General features: G+C 44.5%; 1 protein-coding gene and 1 pseudogene across 13 annotated transcripts in view; one reads left to right on the top strand and one right to left on the bottom strand.

The window, feature by feature from the left end:
- Cadps (calcium dependent secretion activator) overlaps positions 1–23,252 on the bottom strand; it is a 433,680-nt gene that overhangs the window by 228,616 nt on the left and 181,812 nt on the right. For all 13 annotated transcript variants that reach the window (XM_085687935.2, XM_085687936.2, XM_085687937.2 and 10 more), the window contains exons 4-5: positions 13,636–13,716; positions 2,925–3,158 (exon numbers count right to left, since the gene is read on the bottom strand). In XM_085687935.2, the coding sequence (XP_085544061.1) occupies positions 2,925–3,158; positions 13,636–13,716 (315 nt within the window). The remainder of the gene's footprint in view (positions 1–2,924; positions 3,159–13,635; positions 13,717–23,252) is intronic.
- On the top strand, positions 21,118–23,233 carry LOC148122078 (large ribosomal subunit protein uL6 pseudogene; annotated as a pseudogene).

Below are 23,252 nucleotides of genomic sequence, written 5' to 3'. Positions count from 1 at the left end.
GAAGAACCACATACATGGAAGGCAGCAGCATCCATGCGGAAAGAAAACAATTTAGAATCTGAAAGATCTCACATTCTGTCCGATTCTGGGCCCACGTTATTCCCGTCATTTGCAAGTAATAGGCTTTGTTCGCACATTTGCGAACACCTCAGAGCTCTTGGTGAGACAGGGCTCACCCAGCAGCCTTCGGCAAACACCTGTTGCTTCTGCTGGAGCACAGCCTCACCCACACTCACAGCACTGCATGCTGGGCCTCTTCTCTTCCTGCAGCAAATTGAGCTTGTGTCTCCCTGTCTCTTCCAGCCACTCAGTTCTCTGATTACTTGAAACACGCCTTGTACCAACCCTCAAATTTTAATTGCAGCCTCCTCTGCCACAACGACAGTCCTGTCTCCACCTGTTCTTGTGGCCTCCACTCTCTGTGCTCCCCAAATGTGCTCACGGATAGACATGCAAAAGTTCTGGCTGGTGGTTTTACTATACTGTGCCATTTAGTTTTCCAATTAAAAAGTATGTGGGTACCCAAGGGCTTTGCAATCTGTGCTTGTATTTACAAGGCAAAGCCATTTGAATCCTGTCCGCAAAGACTGGCTGAGGTCTTGCCTACACCTATATCCTAGACAGACAGCTACTTAATATTGAGAATTAATAATGAATTAGAAAACTACATAATTAAAACCTTCATAAAAGTCAATAAAATACTTTTTCCTTCTATTTGTTGGAATACAAGAGGGAGTTGGGAATAAATTGCCACCTTTAATTGGCAATAATCAAATTCAAAGACACCTAAGCAACAGCATTCAGTACCGCGGTTGGCAGTACTTAAAAAAAAATTAAAAGAAAATGTTTCTGTGAGATTACACTGATGTTTTTTCTCACACGAAGGGTTCTATATTTAATTAAAATCCACCTCTGCTGACAGTGGAACACGAGTGGAAACCCTGCAGTGTGAGAACGGGCTCTCTATCCAAGCTGAGCAGAAAAACAATTTACCCACAGCGAACACGCAGCGTCTTTAACGACAATGTATAAGATACGCCTAGCCTTTCCATACTCTAATTAAAGCTACAGAAAGTTGATCTGTTCTCTTGACTTCCCTAAACCTAGAAGCACCATGCAATTGTTATGGGATGTACAAATGTTCTCCCTCTCTCCCTCTGGCCCTCCATCTCTCCCTCCTTTCTTCTCTCTGTAGTACAAGAAAGGATTTGGAACATTTTACCATGAAGCAATAATAAATATTTGGGGGGACAAAGTTGCTTATCTTCACTTGAACATTACAAAAATGTATCAAAATATTGCACGTGTATAATTTTATGTGTCAGTTATATATACATACATATTTATGCATGTGTGTACACAAATTTTTGATTGCTATTGACCTTTGATAAATTATATGGGGTTCTCTCACTTTAGAGTATATAAAAGAATATCTATATTCAAATCTATTTGGACAGGCCCATAATCCCAGGTATTCAGGATTGCTGCACTAAAGTGGCAAGTTCAAAGCCTGCCAAGGATACACAGCAGATCCAAAGCCAACCTGAGCAACTTAGGGGGAACTTCAGAATAAAAGGCAAAGATGAGAAATACAATAGCCCTGTGGCAGAAGGCTTGTTGAATACAGGCAAAGCCTGCATTCAGTTCTCAGTATTGCGAAGCAAACACCCTGCTGTGCTAACACAGCTTGTTAAAGTACATCCCAGACTGTCTGATTTCCTCACAGCCATATAACTATACCACTCTGGGTGGACTACAGCTCTGTGACTGTTTAATAAGCTTACCAAGTTGTGGGGCAGCCATCTTAAATTGGCTTTAGGGCCGCACATACCAGTCATACACCATATGTATGCCCATTTCAACCTTCCACCTTACGCAACAGACTGCTAACCTCTCTAATCTTGTAGCATTTGGGGGTCATACTTCATGTCACGTGTTGCATCTGACTTCTTGCACTAAGTGTAATATTGACGAGGTTCATCCATATCAATGTGTGTTTCAATAAGAGTTCTTTTTGCTTGGTGTATAGTATTCTGCTGTACACAGGTGTTGTGTTTTTCTTCCTATTCATTCATTCATTGAGTGGGATTAAGGGTGTTACTATTTTTGGCTGTGATGATGATGCTTCCAAACATATTTGTGGGGACATGTGTTTTCAGTTCTGTGGGGTGGGTATCTGAGCACAGAATTAGTAGAAAACACTGGGGTTGTATATTGAACTTTTTAAGAAAATATTAACTTAATTTCTAAAAGCAGCCGTGCCATTTAGCTCCTATCCCCTACAGACACTCAGCAGTCTGAGTACTGAGTCAATTTCCCAGTGGATTTGGATGCTGGTGGATCAAAACCACTCCACAGGAAAATATAAGAGCCAATGTGTGAAAAGAATGTGATAGAGGAATTCACTGACATGCAGAGCAGAGTATCCTTTTGGACTAGCCTGGACAGATTCTTGCTTTGGAGGCTGAAATAAACTAAGCTAAAACAAAACAAACATAACACTCACAAGGGACTCTGCCATACAGCCACCAGGAAAGATGACGGGAAAAGGAAATTGGTAACTCATTCCAGCGCTACTTCATCACTCTCAACGTTGGCTTCTAAAAACACAAGCTTTCTAAATTGCCAAAAATCTGGCCAGAATTCTTGAGTACTGCTTTCAGACAGGGGAAAACAATTCAGTAATCACAGTTGGCAGGTGGCTCTTCAGATTTCACTTCCTTAGGAGAAATGTGGGTCTTGGCAAGGGGGATGTAGTGTACCTGTTGACGAGGCGACCTACCCCAGCAAGCTGTTATTTTAATAATGTTCTAGGACCAATGTGGAAAAACAAGATGGCTGTGATGTTGCGCCACATCCCTATCCCAGGTCTTTTTGGCTGGCTTGCCACACCAGCTCACTTTCAGGGATTCGAGGCTTTTTACCTCCAGGGAGAAGGAGAGCAGGACATCGGACTTGGACAGCTGGTTCTCACTCTCCTCGCCCATGTCGATGATGGAAGCATTGTGGCTCCGTTTGAGTTTCTGCAGCTTGAACTCCCCACCCTTGGACACCGGCATGCTCTCCAAGTTGGCCATGAGCAGGTTGACCGAGGATTTGAGCTCCTCAATGTACATGTTCTCCATTTCTTTGGATACGAACTTAGGAAATTTGCGTTCCTAGCAAAAAAAAAAAAAAAAAAAGAAAAGAAAGAAAAAGAAAAAGAAAAAGAAAAAAATAAACAATCAGACCCAAATTACACAGAAAGTTCACACGCCAGAGTCCCACCTATGATCATGTCAACCATGAATGGGTTTGTCCCGATGTTATGGAAGTGTGTTAGGAAACATTCAAGCTGGATGTGGAGACACTGCTAGAATCTCCTACAGGTAGGAATACAGTAAGAAAGAGGAAAACATTTGACTATTGCTCTAATTTTTACCCTGGTGTTCTCCAGAAAATTCGATTTGTGCAAAGAAAGATTGCCGATAGTTTTTCAAATGCAATCCCAGTCCAAACAATTTTTTTCTTCTTTGTCAAAATGCGGTCAACTTGTTTGTACTCTTGGAGACAGAAGCCCACCCTATTTCTGGATGCCTGTAGAGATTTTGTCACAGGAATAATTTAAAAAATCAGCTCATTTGAAATGTTTTAACTGTAGCCTGTGCTCATTTCTAAGAAGAATATTTACTATTTTCAAGAAAAATTGAAAAATTAATAAAGTGAAGAAAAGCAGAATTAAAATTCTTCAGGAAAGTAGCAGGGGAGCTGAGCATCAGAACTGATCGCTGCCATCCTGGCTCATGACGTCAACTGGAAAAAGCAAGGGATCTGACCAAACTACTTGCTTCTCCGCTTGGACTTTTAAGTTGCCTGAGTGCCTTGAATATTCCCTGGACTGGCGACCTTAACACAGCGCCATTTCCAAGCTGGAATATGAAATCGCCCTGTAAACCCCACTCTATAGCCTACTGATGGGGTAAGGGGAAAGCCAAACAGATTTTATGAGTTACGACAAATCTAATTTAAACCAACTTAAAAAACTGATGGGCTTGGAAATATCCCAGGATACACTGAGCTCCCAGCAAGATGGAAACCACAGCTCAGATGATGCAATCCCAGGCAAGTTTTTCCTCAAAACCTTGGTTTTAAGAGTGGCTAGTATGATGGTTAATCTTGATTGCTAATACAATGGGATTTAGAATCCTTATGGAAATGAATCTCGGGGCACAGCTGTGGGGGTGTTTCTGATTTAAGTGAATTAAAGACCCACCCATTCCGTGAGTGAGTATCTGGGGTTGACTAAATAGAAGGAAGTGGCTATCAACGTTCATAGCTCTGTGGTTCCTGAATGGAGGTGATGAAACCAGTCACCTCACACTTCTGCGGCTGCGTTTTCCCTACCAATGGACCCCATTCTCAAATTAAGATCCAAAAGAATCCCTTCCTTTACTTGCTTCTGGTCAAATATTTGGTCTAGAAACAAGGAAATTAACCAACACATCAAAATTGCCTCCATGCTGAGTGTGGTTTCACTCAATGTCCCCAGGACATTGCTGAAGATCTAGACACCACATCATCACATCAATGGGTCAGTAGCTTGTCAAGAAGTCTATATGAAATACTCATGCATCTACCGCTCAGCTGTGAAGGGAGATGGGGTGATTATGGTTAAAGTTTGGAAAAGTACGGGGTTGTGTTTTTCCATGGCAAATGAGTACAAGGGTCTCAAATTTACTCAGCGACCTCAGAGTTTGGTTCCTTCGGGATGCTCTGACTAACAACACTTCCTGCCTAAGGGTTGTACTCGCACTGGGTGGTACTTTCTCAACACACTGTGGGTGGATGTGAGAGCGGCAGGGTGGCAATGATGCAGTCCTGGTATTGACAGGAGTTAGCGGTGAGTCAATGTGAGAGGCTCCCCAAAGCCCAATAGCTCTAAACCTTCCACACGGCGCTTACACGTCCCCATTCTTAAACTCCATCGGGGGACAACAGGGATCCTGAAAACTGGGGCAAACTTGGTGCAGAGCCTTGACGACATGGAAACTGGAGATCTGGGCCATTCTGACTTAGAAAAGCACACAAGCCTGTGAACTGTACCTGTCAGTAGGAAGAGTCTGGTAGGAGGATATAAACATATTTTAAAATCGCAGTTATCAGGGTTGGGCGGAAGGGATGAACACAGAAACATCAAAGTAGACATTCGATTAGACACACAAGAGATGTGAACGCTTCCAGAGAGAATCAGTGGGGCTTCACGGAGGAGGGTCTGGTCAAGGAAGAAGAGTTTGGCTCGATGCTGAGTTATCTGGCAACAGAGCAATTGGCACTCTCTTCTTCCTGTGGAGGATGGATCTAAGAAGATAACTAAATATAGTCCACACAGCATGTCCTCATCTGCACATGTTCCTTGTCGAGAGTGAAGAGTACAGAGCAAGTGAAATTGTGGTGTGAGTAGTCCCTGTGTCACACCAAGGCTGCCAAATGGCTAAGTTTACATCCCAAGAACTTAAAGTATAATATTCTGACCTATCACCTTTAACTTCAATTTAAAGTTCGAATGTTAATACACACAGGAATATTTGAAGGAGGACTGGGTAAATGGGAGCTTGCATTTTTACTACCAGTTGCTGTCTTTGCCAAATGGATGGGGACAGGAAGGGCAGCGTTTATGAAATCATTTATCTTGGCTCGTCAGCTTTGAGAGTATACATCAAGTCTGGTCTCTTTCATCATGTTCTTCCTTGGGACTCAGTTAAGGGTTTGTGTGTGTGTGATGGGGAAACCTTGTTAGCCAATCATCTTTAAGAGGTGGATCCAAGTTAAGGTGTGAACTTGGACTTCTTGTTCCTGTCTCGTGAGTTTTCCCCTTATAATAAATAAAAATATAATTGTTTTATCCATTAGCTAGTCTGGTTATTTCCTGAATATAGTTTATATGTGTGTGTATGTGAGTGTGTGTGTGTGTGTGTGTGTGTGTGTGTGTATGATGCACATGCTTGCTTGCATGATGTCTCTGTGTGTGTTCATGTGGGTGCAGCACACTTGCAGAGGTTTGAAGACAACCTTGGGTGCTGGACCTCACTTTCACTCTTTCCTGAAGCAGTGTCTCTGTCATTCACTGCTGTGTGTGCCCGTCTGGCTGGTTCATGAGGTTTCTGCAGGTTCTCCTACCCCTTCCTCCCATTCTGCTTTAGGAACTCTTGTACTATAGACTTGCTCTACCACACATGTCTTTATGTGTGCTGTGGCCCTTGAATCCTTGTGTTTGTGCAGCAAATTCTACTGAGCCATCTTCCCAGCCTCACTTTCTGCCTGGAATCCCTCTGTCTTGACATGTTAGACGACAACACAGCCGATGTTTGCAGACCTCACAGTTCTGTTCCTGAGTTACTTCCCACCAAACTCTGCCTGAGAACACTGGGAGCCCCAAAGCATGATTGCTCTTCTCAGATGTTGGACAGTTTCAAATAGCATCATAAAAAGAGCTTCAGAAAACTGAAGTCTGCAATGGAAAATGAGGCCATTTTTCTGCTTCTCTGAGTACTTGAGCCTTGAGAAGAAATAGCTTTCTGTTAATCTGGGCTGTGGTTCTTGACGGGTAGTTTCCAATGTCAGACTCATAGACTCATTGCAAACACTTTTCAAGGCTGTAACTGTTTCCAGACAAGAAAAGTGTAGCTGCCCATCTCCATTGTGCCTTTTCTAGGCACAAAAATGACAAAGGGTTTTTTTTGTTATATATTTATGAAAGACATACTGTGGGGGTGGGATGGCATCCTCCAGGAGAATCCTCTTGGCCAATCACTTTTGTTTTGGTCTGACAGTAGTGTTCAATGGGGGAAAGCCACTAGGGTTAACCGTGAGAAGCCACACTAATGGAAGGTTGGAACATATCTAAAATTGGCACCTGTAAACACTCTAAGACCCGCTAGCCATTTACTTTTCCTTCTAGGTTTTGAATATTTCTCCAGAAAGAATGAATGGGTTGCCTGTGGAAGTTGACAAGGCTACTCTCACGGAAGGAGTGGCCCAAAGGCTCAAATGGCATAAATGACACCCTTAGATGACCAGGAGGAAGATGACACACACTGATACAGGCGCTCACCAACAGTCTTGCAGCTTTTTCATCCAACCCCCCACACCAATACTTTCTGGGTTCCCCTCCTGTTTCAGGTGCTGTGGTTGTCCATGGGAAGTGAGGGGGTCAGGCACAGTTCCCAGGGTCAGTTCCCATCCAGGTTTGTTCTCATCTTCTCAAATGCTGTAAGCAGATGGCTTCCCTTCCCTTCTTGTATTCCTTCCGCCAGAAAAATGACGAACGTTTTGCATTTTCCAAGAACACATATATTTCTGGAGTTTTCACAGCCTGATACACATGACAACAGGATCTGAACATAGGCGTCTGTTCAGGCAATCACGTGACTGCACTATTGTGTGCTCTTACACACTTGTGTTGCCACATGACCCAAGCCAAGTGCCAAGTGCAACATTAGTGTGGAAGCTGAGACTTTCTTGTATTGCTCTGATGGGAGCTTCCCTTTGTGGGGAAGCAATATGTAGACCAAACTTTTCTATCAGGAAAATATTTGGATTTTATTACTTATTGATACTTATAACATGGCCCACGTATAAGACAGAAATTTTACTTTGCCCTGCACCAAGTAGAGGTGCAAAAACTAGTTCCATCAAATTAAACTGGCTAAGTAGTTGAGGATGACTTTGAACTTTTGATTATTCCATCTTCAGCTCCAGAATGCTGGGATTGCAGGCATATACCACTTCATCCTATTTATGAAGAACTGGGGACCAAAGTCGGGGTTTTATTCATGCTAGGCAGGCATGCTACCAATTGAGCAGTATCTCCATCCCTGTATTTCCGTATTTAAATGATGGCTTGAGAAACCACTGGTGTTTTGTTTTTTATTATCATTGGTGGCTGATACCACAAAACTCTACTATTTGCATTACATAACTAGTCTTATCCCAAAATATGGCCAGAAGAACTGGCAAGTACTATGTTGTAGGACAATGGTCTTGTACCCTGTAAAGATTTGTCTGTTGTTTTGGTTTAATAAAAATGCTGACTGGCTAGTAGCCAGGCAGGAAGTATGGGCATGGCAACCAGAACAGTAAAATTCTGGGAAGAGAAAAGGTTGAGTCTGCACTCATTACCCAGACACAGAGGAAGCCTCGCTGATAAATGGTACCAAACCATGTGGCTAACACAGACAAGAATTATGGGCTAATTTAAGATGTAAGAGTAAATAAGAAGTCTGAGCTAATAGGCAAACCAGTTTATAATTAACTTAGACCTCTGTGTGTTTCCTTGGGGCTGAACAGCTGCAGGATTGGGCAGGACAGAAATGTACTGTCAACAGTACCACAGCTGAGCTATAGCCACAGGCTGCTTGCTTAAGCCCCAAAGTCAACTTCTGATCGTGCAAGTTAAGTAATTTCGACTTAATTTCTAGGTGAGATTTGGGGACCTGTTAATAACGGCGTGAGAGGCTTTGGGAAAATGTTTGAACAGGGACTAAGAAGTTTTTTTACGAGACAAAAAATGTATTCGGATCTCTGACTTCAGTCTTTGAGGGAGTATGAATGCTGCTTGGTGAAGCTACACCTGACTTGTGTTCTGGTGCAGCTTCATCCTAGGCTAAATCCTGGATGCTGGTGTGACTGAATGGCTAGTTTGCCATTTAGGCTTATGGTCATCCTCAGACTCAATCTTGCCTTCCTCTGTCTGAAGCAGAGATGACAAACACATGCTAACTGTTGGTACATCTGGTGGTGAGGATGTTTGCAACAGAAACAGCAGGGACTGTACAGTCCCTTTGTCAGAACCCAAATATTCCAGCAGACAGCATCCTGAATCCCAGGAGACAGTTCTACCTATGGCTGCCACTTCCCTTGTGCATTTAAATTGAAGGGGATACAGAAATGTCAATGCAGACCGACAGCTGTTTGCAGGGGTTGGTGGCTATCAGGAGGAGAGTATGGAGTAGAGTGGCAGGTCTTGCTGTCCTGGAGGCTCCTCCTGCTTCCCTGCAGACAGGATTCTTCTTTCTGTTTGCTGAGAGAACTCACACAACCACTAAACCTTTTGATTTACCTGTTCTGGGGAAAATCACTGCACTGCCAAGACTGTAACAGATCTAAGTGACAACCAATAGGAAATCTTAGGGCCAGGGTCTGGAACATTGAAGGGCTCATCAGCACACAGAGGAGAAAGCCTGAAGGGGAGGACTGTTGCACCCTCAGACTTGGGTTAGGAGGGAAATGAAGAGCTGTATTTGGAAAGTAATTCACTAAGGTTAGAAAGCAAATTAGTCAAGGATACAGTTTTTAATCAGAGTAACCCTGGCCATATCTCCCCATGCTTCTGCTTCAGCCTCTGTACTGACAAAAAACATTCTTGTCCATGAGGTTCTGAGAGGGTTCAAAGGATTATCACATGAAACAGAGAGTCTGGAGTTAGTAAACACTACCAAAGGGCAGTAAGGGTATTAGGTATATCTGGGATAATCCCACGTCATACTGATCCTACACTATTAGGATTAGGTACTGCCTCGTCCTAAGAGTACATTACCAGCACCCACATGTCCAGTGAGGCCTTGCTTGTATTCCACAGTGGTTGCTTGACTGTGCTAGGGTTAACTTTGAACAAATTTGGGCGAATCCTAGGCCTGATTCTGAGAACTGTGAGTCTGGAGGATTGGGGAGACAAGAAGGAAGGAAAAGGACCTGAAGAGGTTGGTGAGTGGCTGATATATGTTTAGAAGCTTTTTGTATGTTTAGAAGCTGTGGGATAGCCAGACTGCCCGTCTGAGAAGAGAGAAGAGCTGGCTTACCGAGAAAGAATGGATAACCTGTGTGACCCAGAGACAGCAGACAGGGGATCCCGTTCCTTCGTGGACACTGGCTATAGCTCTTGCCTGAGGTCTAGCCATTCTCCACCCATGATCCTTATATGTCTTGATCCTGGCATTCACCCTGTTCTTCACATAAGCTTTCTCTAGTTGTTACCTCTAAGTTGCCATTAGAAGTATTCAACCGATCTTGTAAAGCCATCAAGGGGAGGGAAGAGTGGAGTGAACATGATAGATGGATTGGCAACCAGCAACTTCTGGTTATAACATACACAGGAACTGACCTTCAGCCATATGGGTTGAACTACACACCCTCACTAAAATTTTCTGTGATATCAGCAATAGATCAAAATCAAAAACCAGGGCAGGCCAAGAAAGATAAGCAGAGACGCATCATTTAAGTTTGTCAAGAGCTAGCTCGTAGGCAATGTTTTCATATTTTATTTAATGATTGGCAAATCCAACTAAGTTTAGGAAAAGTAGTCACACAATTAAAACTCAAAGGTTCCTAGAATCACACATGTAAAGATTGAGACTATTCCTTGGCATCATAATGGATTCTCTGTCTTTTCCTGTGTGTTCTTTTAGTGTTACTTCTTAGACATCTTTCTACCAACATTACCAACTTGTGGCCTGCTATCCATAGTCCTGAAGAGAGAATCCTTGGCTTGGTTTGAATCAGCTGTCATTTGTGAGTCAATTAGTCATGACCAGGGGAGGCTGGGAGTTGTGGTTAGTTCCCCTTGAATGAAGAACTCATTCTAGCACCAGTGACCTTAGACCTGGGGATAAAGCTCAGTGGTAGAGCAAAGAAGGGCAGGACCAACGCCAACGGCCTATGATAAGGGTGATACTGGCATAGGCGAACACTCCAGAAGGTTACAGACAACTTCTATGAGAACAGAGAGTGGTAATGAGAAGACATCCCATAGAAACACTTCATGCCTTCAATTGTTTGGAGACCCTGCATGCACGTCTGAACTAACTCTATTCTTAGTAAGTAAAAACCAGAAATCATTTGAATTGCCTGACTCATTTCTTAATAAGGCTTAAAGTTATTAGCAGCAGCATTTTACCTGTATGGAAGTAATTACCATGTGGCCTGGGGAGAGAGTTCTTAGAATTTTTCCAGAGAGAAGCATATTGATTTACTATACGTCAATTGTTAATCTACAGTTTTGAAAAGTTAAAATTAGTCTAACATTAACTTTTTGAATTATAATATTAAGCCTAAAAAATCCCCCCAAAATCAAATTCAAATTAAGTGAGCTTATTGATGGAGAAGTAATAGCTACCTAAGGCAAACAAATGCTCCAAACTACCTCAGTTTTCCAGAAAATTCTCTGCCTGGAGACATTGAGTTACAGAAGATGTAAATTCTAAAAGCTGAGTGATGTTACTCCCACGTTAAGCAGATTTGAAAACACAAGAGCTGCCCACACCACCTTTAACCAAACTTGTAGCTACACATTATTTATAGTTGCCAGACTGTCTTAACTATAAACTTCAAAGGTGTTCAAAAAATAAGATGCCAAACATCTCAGAGAAGCTGAGCACAAACAGACGGGCTTCCATTCTGGACTGTTTCCTTAGCCTTAGCTTCTCATGAAGTAGGGCTCCTTTCTATACATCCAAACCCTGGGAAACTTCTGCTGGGGGATTTCTCTTCTGCCCACCCTCCTTAGCACTTCCAACCATCTTCCACCTGCCCCACAGCCAGCAGGAAAACAGGAGTTGTAGATATATTTGACACTTTCTTCTTAGGAGATATTGACATTAAATTGTGCTTTTAACATAGCTCATTAAATATCATTTTAATTAGGAGTTTCTTGGGGACATTCTTAAATTCTTTGTTGGATTAACTGCCTCAGTCTACCACAAGTCTGTTATTTCGTGAGACCTACTTTGATTTGAATATGAAGCTGTCTGTCTAAAGTCTTAAAATTTTTAAAAGCTTGGATGCTGGCTTTTGAGAGACAATTGGATCATAATAGTTCTCACTTCATTAATGGATTAATCTACTGATCAAATCATTCCTGAATGGGCTGTGGGAAGGCAGGGCCCTTTATAGGAAGTAGGCCACTGGTGCTGTGGTCTGAATGTTTAATGTCCTCTGCAGTCTCCAATGTTTGAACATTTGGTTCACAACTGTGGTTCTGTACGCGAAGGTGGTGAACCCTTAGGAAGTAGATCCTTGACTGAAGAAGTGAGTCCTTCCCAGAGGGCCCTGAGGCTCTAGTCTTGTTCTACTTCCTGTTCCCTCCCTGAATCTTGAGTGGGAATGCAATGTGACCACCCTAACTTCCTGTTCCTTTCATCATACCTCCCCTGGTCATGGTCATCTCTTCCCCACCATGATGGGTCACATCACTCTGGAATTCCCAGCCAAAATAAACCCTTTCTCTCTTTAAGTTGATCTTTTTGTGTTGTTTTACAATTGCAACAGAAAAAGAAACCAAGAAACATCTTTGAATGGTACTTGTTCCTGAGCTCTTCTTGTTTGCCTCCCATCCCCGGAAGGCATGAGGTGAGCAGCTGCTTCTACCACGCGCCCTTACTGCCCTAACTGAGACTAGGAGTAGTGTGTCAAGGACTCAAACCTCTGAAATCACAAAAGAATAGAAATCCTTCCTCTTTGAAGTGGTTTTCTTGGGTATCTTGTCCTAGCTATAAGAGCTGACTAGCATGAGGTCTCAGTTGAGAGGCGAGCACACCTCCTTCACTGGTGTCTATCCTGCACAGTCTGCCTACTTCAGTCTCTAAAACAAAGAAGACAAACAGAATGTCCCTAGAGAGATTGTGTCATTGTTCCCTCAGAGGGAGCATGTAAACAGTATGCCTGACAGAGTCAGGACCCAAATAAATGCTATTAGCAGGAATACTAATTATCCTAACGGGAACGTCAAACACAGAAAAAATAGATGATACCAAGCTTTAGGCATCAACAATAAGATATGATCCCAAGTTTAGACAAGGCCTATTCACCAGGAGACTAAGTCTGGTCAGCAAGGGTCTGCATGCAGAATGGTGTAAGAACTGCTAAGTTCTCAGGGTGGATGTCTGAAGTCAAACGCTGAAGGCTAACAAGGCAGTTTGCTGAGTGGGAGGGAGAAGAAAGATCTTGTCAAGCTAAGGAAAAGATGGGTAAAGACGTTGAGCCTGGAGCAGGTCTGGAATCTTCATCAGGAGATGTTCACTGGCTGTGTCTGGGTCTGTGATGACAAATTGGGATGTACGTGACTTATAAATAAAGGGGGGCACATCCCACTGCCTCAGAGCATTTGAGAGTCATCTGAAAGTGGTTACATTGTCCTGGAGTCATGGGGCTGTGTTGAGGGGTTCTGAATCTCGGTTTTAGATGATCACATCTGGGTTTTAGAACAGCAACTGGGTACTTGTCATAGTGAACCATATTCCTACCAGAGGCTATTGGAACAACCATTGTTTGGTTCTTCCCCTCCCTTCCCTTTCTTTCTTCCTTTCTCCCTTTGTCTTCCTTTTGACAGAGTTTCATGAAGTCAAGGCTGACTTCAAACTTACTATGTAGCCAAGGATGACTTTGAACTCCTGATTTTCCTACTTGTACTTCATGCTGGCACTACAGGCGTGCACTGCCGTTTCTGGTTTGGTTTATGCAGTGTTGAGGCTAGAACTCAAGGTATACCAAACCGGACTCTGATCCCAGTCCTTCTCCTTCATCTTTTGAAGACCTTACCAGTCAGTACACTTCTTGGGTAGGACCTTGATCTGGTACCTGTGAAGAACCTGTGAAGTCCCTTACCCTGGCTATTTGGTCTGCCATTTGGAGACGTCCGTCCAGCTCTCGTCTGATCTGGGCTGCCTGCTCATCTGGATTGTCCAGCTGCACAAAACACAAGCATAAAAGAGGGAGACTCTCAGTTGGGGACATAAAAGCCAATAAACTTGCGACGTTACTTCTTAGACCACCCTGTGCTCCCACCTTGATCCATGAACTTATTTTAGTTAACAAAAAAATCTTACAATCAACAAATCCAGTCTGAGTGAAATTCCCAAGAAATATTCCCAGGTAGAGCATGCTAAGCTGGGCGTTTGAATGACATTGTGCAGGATCTGTCAATCACTTGAATGATTCTAAAATATGTTCCTTGTGAGGGTCTGATATGAAGCCTGTTGGGACCCAGTGACAAAGTACTTTACACAATGAATATTCCAGGAAGAAGCCAGCATTAGATGTCTCAGCAGCCCATGGCATGGCACAGATAGAGAGGTACTTCTATACTGGTCCATGGGAGACTAGTCAATGCACTTCTTAAGAAGTACTAAGACATCCCAACCATTCTCTGGATGACTACTTCCAAATAGTGGCTTCTAGATCTACGATAAAATCTTTTCATCCCTTTCCTTTTCATGAGAACTAGCATATAAAGACAAAACCTTGTCCAGGGTAATTCCCAACTTCTCTGGTTCCAATGCGCCCATCTTTAGAACGAAGGCTTCGGTTGCGCAGTCTTTGCTGCTCTCTGCAAATCTACGGTGGAACGTGGGAGACATCCCTATAAAGCACTGTCTAGGTACAGCTTGGGCTTCAATGCTGCAGCTCTCTGCTGTCTGAGTCAGCTTCTGTGCTGTGTGACATCAGCCACAGAGCACCTCTAAATGAATGAGCACCTAGATGTTCCGATAAAATTGTACTTAAAATAAGCGGCAAGCCATAGTACTCGATTCCTTTTGTAGGAGTTGAAGGTTTCTAAGCAAATTTTATTTCGAAGCAAACCTAACATTAGGCTTCAGGCTATATTTGGTGTGCTTTCTTAGTAACTTATGCCACTCACAGAGACTGTTAAGAGGAAATAGCGCCATTTAAACAGGATGGTTGGCATCCTTCTTCTTAGGACATACTAACTACCTACTAACCAACTAGCCAAATATTTTAAGTCCCTTTCTTCTAAAGACAGGCGTGTGTGTGCAAACATATGTATACAGAGACATGTGTGTGTGTGTGTGTGTGGCCACATGCAGGTGTGTATATGTGTGTGTATTGACATGACATGTGTCTGTTTCTATGTGTCAATGTGTGTGTGCAGGCCAGACGTCAACTTCAGGTGCTGTTCCCCAGGAATAAGTAATCCACCCTGTTTTATTGAGACAGGCTCTCTCGTTAGCCCCCAAATCACCAAGCAGGCTGAAGTGGCTGGCAAAGGGGCTCCAGGGTACTCCTGCTTCGATCTCTCCTGTGCTGGGATTACTGAGTGGCCAGTGAGCTCCATGGACGCTGCTATTTCCACCCCATCTCACTAGGTCACTGGCATGTGTGGCTCGATTAGGGCTTTTCCGTGGGCGCTGGGATCCCAGGTCTTAGGCTTCCAAGGCAGGCCTTTTGCTGTCACTTCCCCACTGGTGCTGTGCATTCTCACCCCTGCCCAGTGCGAGACCTGGCAATGCTTTGTCTCCACTGCTTTGGGAGAGAGGGACGGCTGCTCTCATCATGAGAACTGGACCGAGACATGAGGCTGTGTGTTCTGAGACACCAATACCACACCAGTTCTGGTGAACACTCTTTCTAGACATTCGAGAAGAAGCCCTCAGAGCCGTTGGGAGGTGTGATGCTCTGGTGCAGAAAACTCCAGAAAAGTTGTGTAGAAAGGATGTGGATAAGACATCGGTACTCAACTAGTTCTTACTGGGGTCAGACATCTTTATTATGTCACCCGTGGATATCCACTCAAAATCCTGTTCATTCAGAACAATCAATAACCCCATATCTCTGGTTCTGCTTGGCACCCCAACCCCATCTCTGCTTCTGATTGGCACTCATGGGAATGAGTGTCCTCAGCTGCCTTTGAGCTCCAGTGAGCTACTTTTATCCTCTGCCTCTGAACGTTTTCATTCCCGACCCAGGTGCAACATCTACTTAGACCACTCAGTAATGTCGTGTTCCGAATCCACATGCAAATGAAATATCCGGTGGCTTCCTGCAAAGCAGCAAAGGGAGCTGTTTAGATGGAGAGCTGAAGATTTTGCCGGAAAAGCAGATGCTCAGAGAGGTGACACTGCAGACACAGAAACAGCCCTGATGCTGTGTCCCAAGGGCACTGGTGTTCTCCAGTCTTGTAGAACTTGTGGCAGAGAGGGGGATGAACTGGCAAAGCTCACCCGCAGCTTCATTCATTCATTAGTTCCTTCCTTCACGTATTTACACTTGCATTCTTGTAACAGGGGTGGGAAGGAGAGATGGCTCAGGGGTTAAGAGTGCTTGCTGCTCTTCTAGAGGTCCTGGGTTTCGTTCCCATCATCCTTATAAGGAGGCTCCTAAATCCTGTATCTCCAGCTCCAGGTGATCTGCCAACCTGGCCTCTGAAGACACCCTCTTACACAGGACATAAGTTCATACAGTCTTATAGACACACACACACACACACACACACACACACACACAAATAAAAAAAAATAAAAAGAAGCCTCTAAACAAGAAGGATATGTAAAGGAACAAAACAGAGAGAGTAGATTTCTAGTCCTTGAAGCTCAAATGTGGCAAGAACAGGTACAGCTAAGGAGGATAGATTAGCATTTACTGATGCCTGTTCAAGTCCCAGGATCCCTCTACCTGTTCCAAGTCTTTCCTAAAGAACCAGAGAAGCCTATGCTGACAGGCATCACACAGAAGGAATTCAGGGTGCAGAAGGTTACTTTCTCAAAATTAATAGTCTTATTAGCATCACCCAAACCCCAAGAAATTGGTCTACCAATTGCATTTGACATGGCTGTGGCTGCTGTTGCTCTTTTTGACACAAAATGGTTTCACAGCAGACAAACACTTGGCATGGCTATTTGAGAAGTTCTGTGCTGCTCAAAAGGGACAGCACACATGTAGAGGGGGGTATATTAGTCCTCACTTGACAGCTGAGACAACAGCCGCGGAAAGGTAGATGGACAGGCTGGCATAGGGTATAAGCATTTCAGTTTCTTCTGGCTTTCCCAAGAACACATGTTCAGCAATATGGTGGCTGCTTTCTTGTTTCATGTTTCCTGTGATGCTGGAGAGCAAATCCCAGGGTTTGTACATGCTCTTCCACCAAGTCAGGCTTCCATCCCTTGCTTGGTCTCCTTCTTAAATGCTTGGTCCTGACAAGTAACCCAAGTCTGCAAACTTCCTGCAGAATTATCACGACTGACAGAATTCTTTGGTGGAGGCTGTAGCCTTAGATTGACAGCAATGGATATGTATTCATCATGGCTATACCAGTAGCTGCCATGTGATATTGGGCAAATTTTGTACCACCTCTGTCCTTTGGTTCTCATCTCCTGAGTCTTCAAGGTAAATATTCCTAAGGCTGCTGAGAGAATTAACAAAATTCACTCAGAAAGTAGAAAGTCTTCGGTAGGCGCCAACCTCCAGAAAAAGGTGACTGAGTGTTGCTCTGTGCTGGCTGAGTTTCTGACAAGTGCCACCACAGGGCGGCAAAGGCACCAGATGAGACAGTGTGCCTCGCTGGTGTGAATGTGGGCTCTCAACCAATCTGTTGGGTACCACCCTGACCACAGACTCCCACTACTGAGAGACTCTAGCTTCTCCGTGTCTAGCACTTTCTCTGGGGTCACGTCCCTTTGCTCTGCTGGATGTTAATTAGAGGCCATGACCAGAAGGTGGACCCTGCTGCCCAGACAGCTAATGCTCTAAAGAGCAGATTAAAAGAGAAATGTAAATGCAAACTCCCCAAAATAGCTTGGCGTAATAGAGACGGGCCATCCTTAACCACTGCATGATGTCCAAAAATATAAAGAGAAATCAAATAATTACCTTTTCAAGTGCTAAGAAGAAAAAAGGCAGAGAGTGTGTGCTTCCATGGAAACAAGGTTCTGTTTACTGTGCTGGTCTTTTCCACGGAGGAAGGGAAGGATCTGCTGCAGCACTGAGCCAAGGGCAAACCTTTCATCGTGACGGCTCATTAGGGTTCAAAACGTACATGAGTATGAAAGCTCTTTACCTAATTAGACAAATCATCCGTCTCCTGGTAGAGGTCAAGCAAGCTTCTGTTTCAACGCGTCCCTCAAGCAAAAACAAGTATCTCCTCAGGCTCTGCTTCCAAAGTGAGAGGACAAAACCGTGTCTCTGCACACGGGAGCACCTAAATTTTGGGTGTAAGCTGCCCAAGTCTTGTGACTCTCTGCCTCACGAGTGGCACCTCAGCAGGAGGCGAGAACCTCAGTCAATAGAACTGAACTCAGCGTAGCCTCACGTGGAACCGTTTGGATGGAGACCTGAAAGCTGACAGATGGTCGATAGACCATCCCATCTCCACCACTCCTTCATTGTGTGACCGACTGTGGAACCCAGGCTTTGCTTCCTCATCTGCAAAGTGGATATCCCTTTGTCTCCCACAATCACTAAAAGGAGAGAGCCAACATACCCTAGTGGGCAAGGGAAGCAAGACCAGCTTGGGTCCAAATTTGGCTTTTGCAATTGCGTTACTGAATGGAATTTAACAGACCTCTAAACCTTCCTAAGACTTGATGTCCTCAGTGGCATGCGGATAAAGTGTCTTTCCCAACATGGTAGAAAGGTTAAGCTAGATATTATGTGTCCCAAGCTATAGTGCTGCCTTGCAGTGGTAGTTCTCACAGCTGAGTAGAGCTTCTGGGGTGATCCTACTTTAGAGTGAGCATCCACCGAGCGTTAGCTCTTTTGCTCGTCCCTAAACTGTTGAACCTTAGGCTAAAGTCACACATTCTCTGTCTAGCTCCCTTCCTCTGAGGTAATCTCTATGTCCTTATGTCCCAGGAGTCTCTGAGGAGCCTCTCCTGGCATGCCTCACAGTTTTGTTCTAGGGCATTAGCTTACAGGTCCACCAGCTCTACTGGGAAAAGGGAGGCCATAGTCACATAAAGTCTGGAAACTCTGATGTTCTACCACCTCCCTGGACCCAACTGTGTGTCAGCACATTTGCACGCCCCAGAGGCACATTTTGGGATGTGCTTCCTGAGGCAAATCTGTGAGCTTCACTCTTCTCATATCTGTGGATGGACATTTTAGAGAAGGTTGAGAGAAGGGGAAGTAATTTCACTATCCAGATCCATCTATAGCTTTTAAAAAAGATTTAAGGTGTGTGTAAAAGAGAGAGAGAGAGAGAGAGAGAGAGAGAGAGAGAGAGAGAGAGAGAGAGAGAGAGACCGAGAGACAGAGACAGTCAGAAAGAGACAGGAGAATGAGAATACCATGTATGTGTTAGTGCTTGCAACAGAAAAGGGAATCACATATCCTGAAGCTGGAATCATGAGATGCCCAGTAACCAGTCTCAGATTCTCTGCAAGATCAGGAAATACTCTTAACCACTGGAGCCATTTCTTCAGACTCCATGGATTAAGATATCTCAACTGGGAACTTCCCCCGGCATATTTTCCCCATGGCAGACAACCTTGGCTACAGTTACTTTGGGTATACCATGAGTCCCTGCCATTCACAGGTGACAGCAGTGAGAAACAGTCCAGTGTCTACTTTTCCCAAATCATCCTCTCAAGAGACAGCCTTCAGTCAAGCCAGGGATGATGCGGTTCAAACGTGCAAGAAATGTAAACAGAGTAGGCAGAGGGTGTCATGCCTTATACGAAACATGTGCAAAAACATCCATGGTTCTCAGACTCAGAACAAAGGGAGGCAGTTTTAGCTTCAGGAATCCCCAGTCTGGCCTCATATTCGCTCTGTTGCCATGGATGACCTGGAACGTCTGACCCTTCTGCCTGGACAAGCATGCCCAGTTCACATGCTACTGAGGGAGTGGAAACAGGGCTTTGTACTTGCTGAGCAAGCATTCCCCCAACTGAGCTATGGCCTCACTTTAGAGCTCAAGTGTGTGGTCCCTCTTGAGCTGGGGTAGTTTCACCAGGCATAATGCTCTACTCCCGGGAAACTCTGCTAGGGCTTTCGCTGAGACGAGCCAACCTCCCGGCGCTTCGGCAACCTCGCCTTTGCACACAGTCTACATGCTAGAATCAGCCTTCCGGGACAGATCAACCTCATCCTTCATCCTTCAGCTGTGCAGCAAACAGGTCTCTGGTCTCTCCAGACTTGGATTTCTCTTTTAGCAACACCCATCTCTTCATGCCTGCTACTTCTCACACGGTGATTTCCCTCACACTCATGGGGTCATTTGAGGCTCATTCACTGGTCAGCTCAAGAGAACAGGGGTGGTGTGTTCTGCTCATCTGCACACCCCTGCCTTCACGAGGTAGAAAATAGACTAGCTGTTCAGTCCCAGGGAAGAGGCGAGAGCCACTGACCTGCCAACCACAGGTCTGAGTTAATTAACTGTGACCCAGAGAGGGCAAGTATCTTGCCCACAGCCACACATAAATACCAAGGAAGCTGGAGGCACAGAAAGGTCTATCCTTTGTAAAAACAAGTGAGGATTGCACTTTGCTGACCTAAAATGGAATCCTCGTTCTGATACCACATCCTTAATGCTTGGCTTTAAGGGGCGGATGCAGAGCCCTGGTAAGCAGCTTGGGTGCAGCGGCCTGCTGGCCTGAATGCAGCTCAATCTGCTCCCGGGCTCGCTTTCTATTTTACATCATGACTGCTGGGTTCCCACGGACTGGTATCTGAAGATGAGGCTGCAGGGCTCTCCTTTCTTCGGTGCTTTACATCCTCCTTCGGAGACAATCTGCCCCCAGGCCCGCTGCCTGCCTGGTCCTCTGCACGCTGGGAAGTTACAGCTATGACCTAGCTGTGAACTAGCAGATGTTGGTGTCCCCAGCTCCTGGCTCAACAACATACTGAGGTTTCAAAAGCAGCTATACTAGAACATTCGCTTCCCGAATGTCCTTCGAACTCCTTTGGCCCATCCCCTTTTTGTCTCCTTTAATGCTGAAGTTGAACAAGGTGGCCCTGCTCTACTGTCCGGGTTCATATCCTTCCAATTTCTCTTCAGTTGAGTGACCTTGAACAAGTTGCTGGGCCTCTCTTGAGTTTTACCTTTTAATTTTTTTCTACTTCTTTAACTCTAAAATGGGGATAAAGATGATAATGGCCTCTTTGGGATGACCAGAGGTTAAATGACATAGGAAACATAAGGAAAAGAACAGTGCTTCTTCGACACACGGCCACCTTCCCTGAATCTAGGCTGCGAGGACTTGGCACTGCAGTCAACGTACATTCTCCCTCACAGAATAATTCTTATCCTAGGAGGTTGGGGGGCTGGGAAAAAGCACAGTGGTTAAGAGCACTTGGTAGCCAAGCTTGTGGAACTGAGGTCAAATATACAGTGGTCCATGTGAAAACCTAGACATGGCTGCACATGCCTGTAAGTCCCAGCAATGGGTAGCAGAGACAAGCAGATTCTGACAGCTTGCTGGACAGGCAGGTTTTCTGAAATAGCAGAGAGCCTGTCTCTAGAGAATAAGGTAGAATGTGGATGAGGGAAGCTTTAACTAGCATCCTCCTCTGGCCTCCACAATCGCATATATGCAAAATATGCAGACATGGACACACTCACACACAGAGAGACAGGCAGACAGATAGAGAGACAGACAGACAGACACACACACATTCTCATTATAACAAGACTTAATGTGGTATATCAGGATTTTACCTTTTAGGAGATTCCCTGTAGACCACTAGATCCTTTACCTATAGAACACTGAGATCTACCCTTAGAAAGAACAGACCAGAAACCCGAGGTGGAATACTACTCCCTGCCTCCTGTCTTCCCAACTGCAGCCCTGGGTAACCAGGGCCAGCACGCTTGACCTCTCTGAGCTTGTGTCTGCAGCTCCCAAGTAACAAGGTCTGAGGAGCAGTGCTTGGGTGGGAGTGCTAACTGCTCCCACACAGTAGGGCTCCCCGCTTCCACACAGTGTGACTGCCTGCTCTGGGTACACATTCGACAACTGTTCTCACTGGAGGAGAACCCTGACTCCCAATCAAGGGTGTGCAAAGGCCTGTTCCACTGCTATTCTTTTTTTAAAAAAGTTATTTATTTGTATTTTATACACATAGGTGTTTTGCCTGTATGTAGTCTGTGTGAGGTTGTTAGAGACTCTGAAACTGGACTGACGGACAGGTGTGAGCTGCCGTGTGGGTGCTGGGAATTGAACCCAGGTCCTCTGGAAGAGCAGCCAGTGCTCTTAACCACTGAGTCATCCCTCCAGTCCTCCACTGTTATTCCTAAGCAAATCATGGAGTTAGATGTCCCCTGAACATTCAACTATGCTTCAGGTTCATAAAAGTTACCCAAGAAGATACCTTCAGGCAGGAGAGTTAAGATTGCACCATTCATGCCTTTATTTACCACTTCTTTATTATTATTATTTTACTTTTATTGCTGCTTTATGGATTTCACTTCTTCATGCATTCTGATCTCACTCATCTCCCTGGCCCTCTTGTATCTTTCCTTTGCCCTTGTAACATCCCCCCCCAAAAGAAACCAAATTTAAAAGAAAAAGAACAAAAACCAAACAAAACAAAACCAAAACTAAAACAAAAGGAGAATCTTGTGTTGAAAACTGTCGTTATTGCTCTGGTTCAAAGCCTTTAGTGTTTTGCTCTTTGCCTTATCTACCGTGAGAAGGAAGACAATTCTCAACAATTAGATTGTCCAGAAATTGTGGACATCATTGTGAAGGGGTGCAAGGTCATTGTGAAGGGCCCCAGAGAAACCTTCTGGAGGGACTTCAATCACATCAATGTAGAGCTGAGTCTCCTTGGAAGATGGAAAAGGAGGAGGAGGAGAAGGAGGAGGAGGAGAAGGAAGAGGAGGAGGAGAATGAGGTGGAGGAAGAAGAGAAGAAGGAGGAGGAGGAGAAAAAGAAGAAGAAGGAGGAGGAGGAGGAGGAGGAGGAGGAGAAGGAGAAGGAGAAGGAGAAGGAGAAGGAGAAGGAGAAGGAGAAGGAGAAGGAGAAGGAGAAGGAGAAGAAGAAGAAGAAGAAGAAGAAGAAGAAGAAGAAGAAGAAGAAGAAGAAGAAGAAGAAGAAGAAGAAGCAGCAGCTCCGTGTTGACAAATGGTGGGGTAGCAGAAAGGAACTTGCCCCTATTAGAATCATCTGCAGTCACATTCAGAGCATGATCAAGTGTCACACTGGGCTTTTGCTACAGGATGGGGTCTGTGTATGCTCACTTCCCCATCAATGTTGTTCGTTATTCAAAGACCAATGGGTCTTTGGTTGAAATCCGAAATTTCTTGGGTGAAAAATACATCCACAGGGTTCAGATGAGGACAGGCATTGCTTGTTCTGTCTCTCAAGCCCAGAAGAATGAATTAGTCCTTGAAGGAAATGATATTGAACTCATTTCAAACTCAGCAGCTCTGATTCAGCAAGCCACACAGTTAAAAACAAGAATATCAAAAAGGTTTTGGGTTATCTATGTGTCTGAAAAGGGAGCAATGCAACAGACTGATGGGTAAGACCTAAGTTACTCAGCTC

The sequence above is a fragment of the Myodes glareolus genome, chromosome 5, assembly GCF_982192425.1.
Source record: "Myodes glareolus chromosome 5, mMyoGla1.1, whole genome shotgun sequence".
NCBI classification, from domain to species: Eukaryota; Metazoa; Chordata; class Mammalia; order Rodentia; family Cricetidae; genus Myodes; species Myodes glareolus.
The sequence above is the reverse complement of the archived record's forward strand: the minus strand, read 5'-3'. Positions and strand labels throughout refer to the sequence as shown.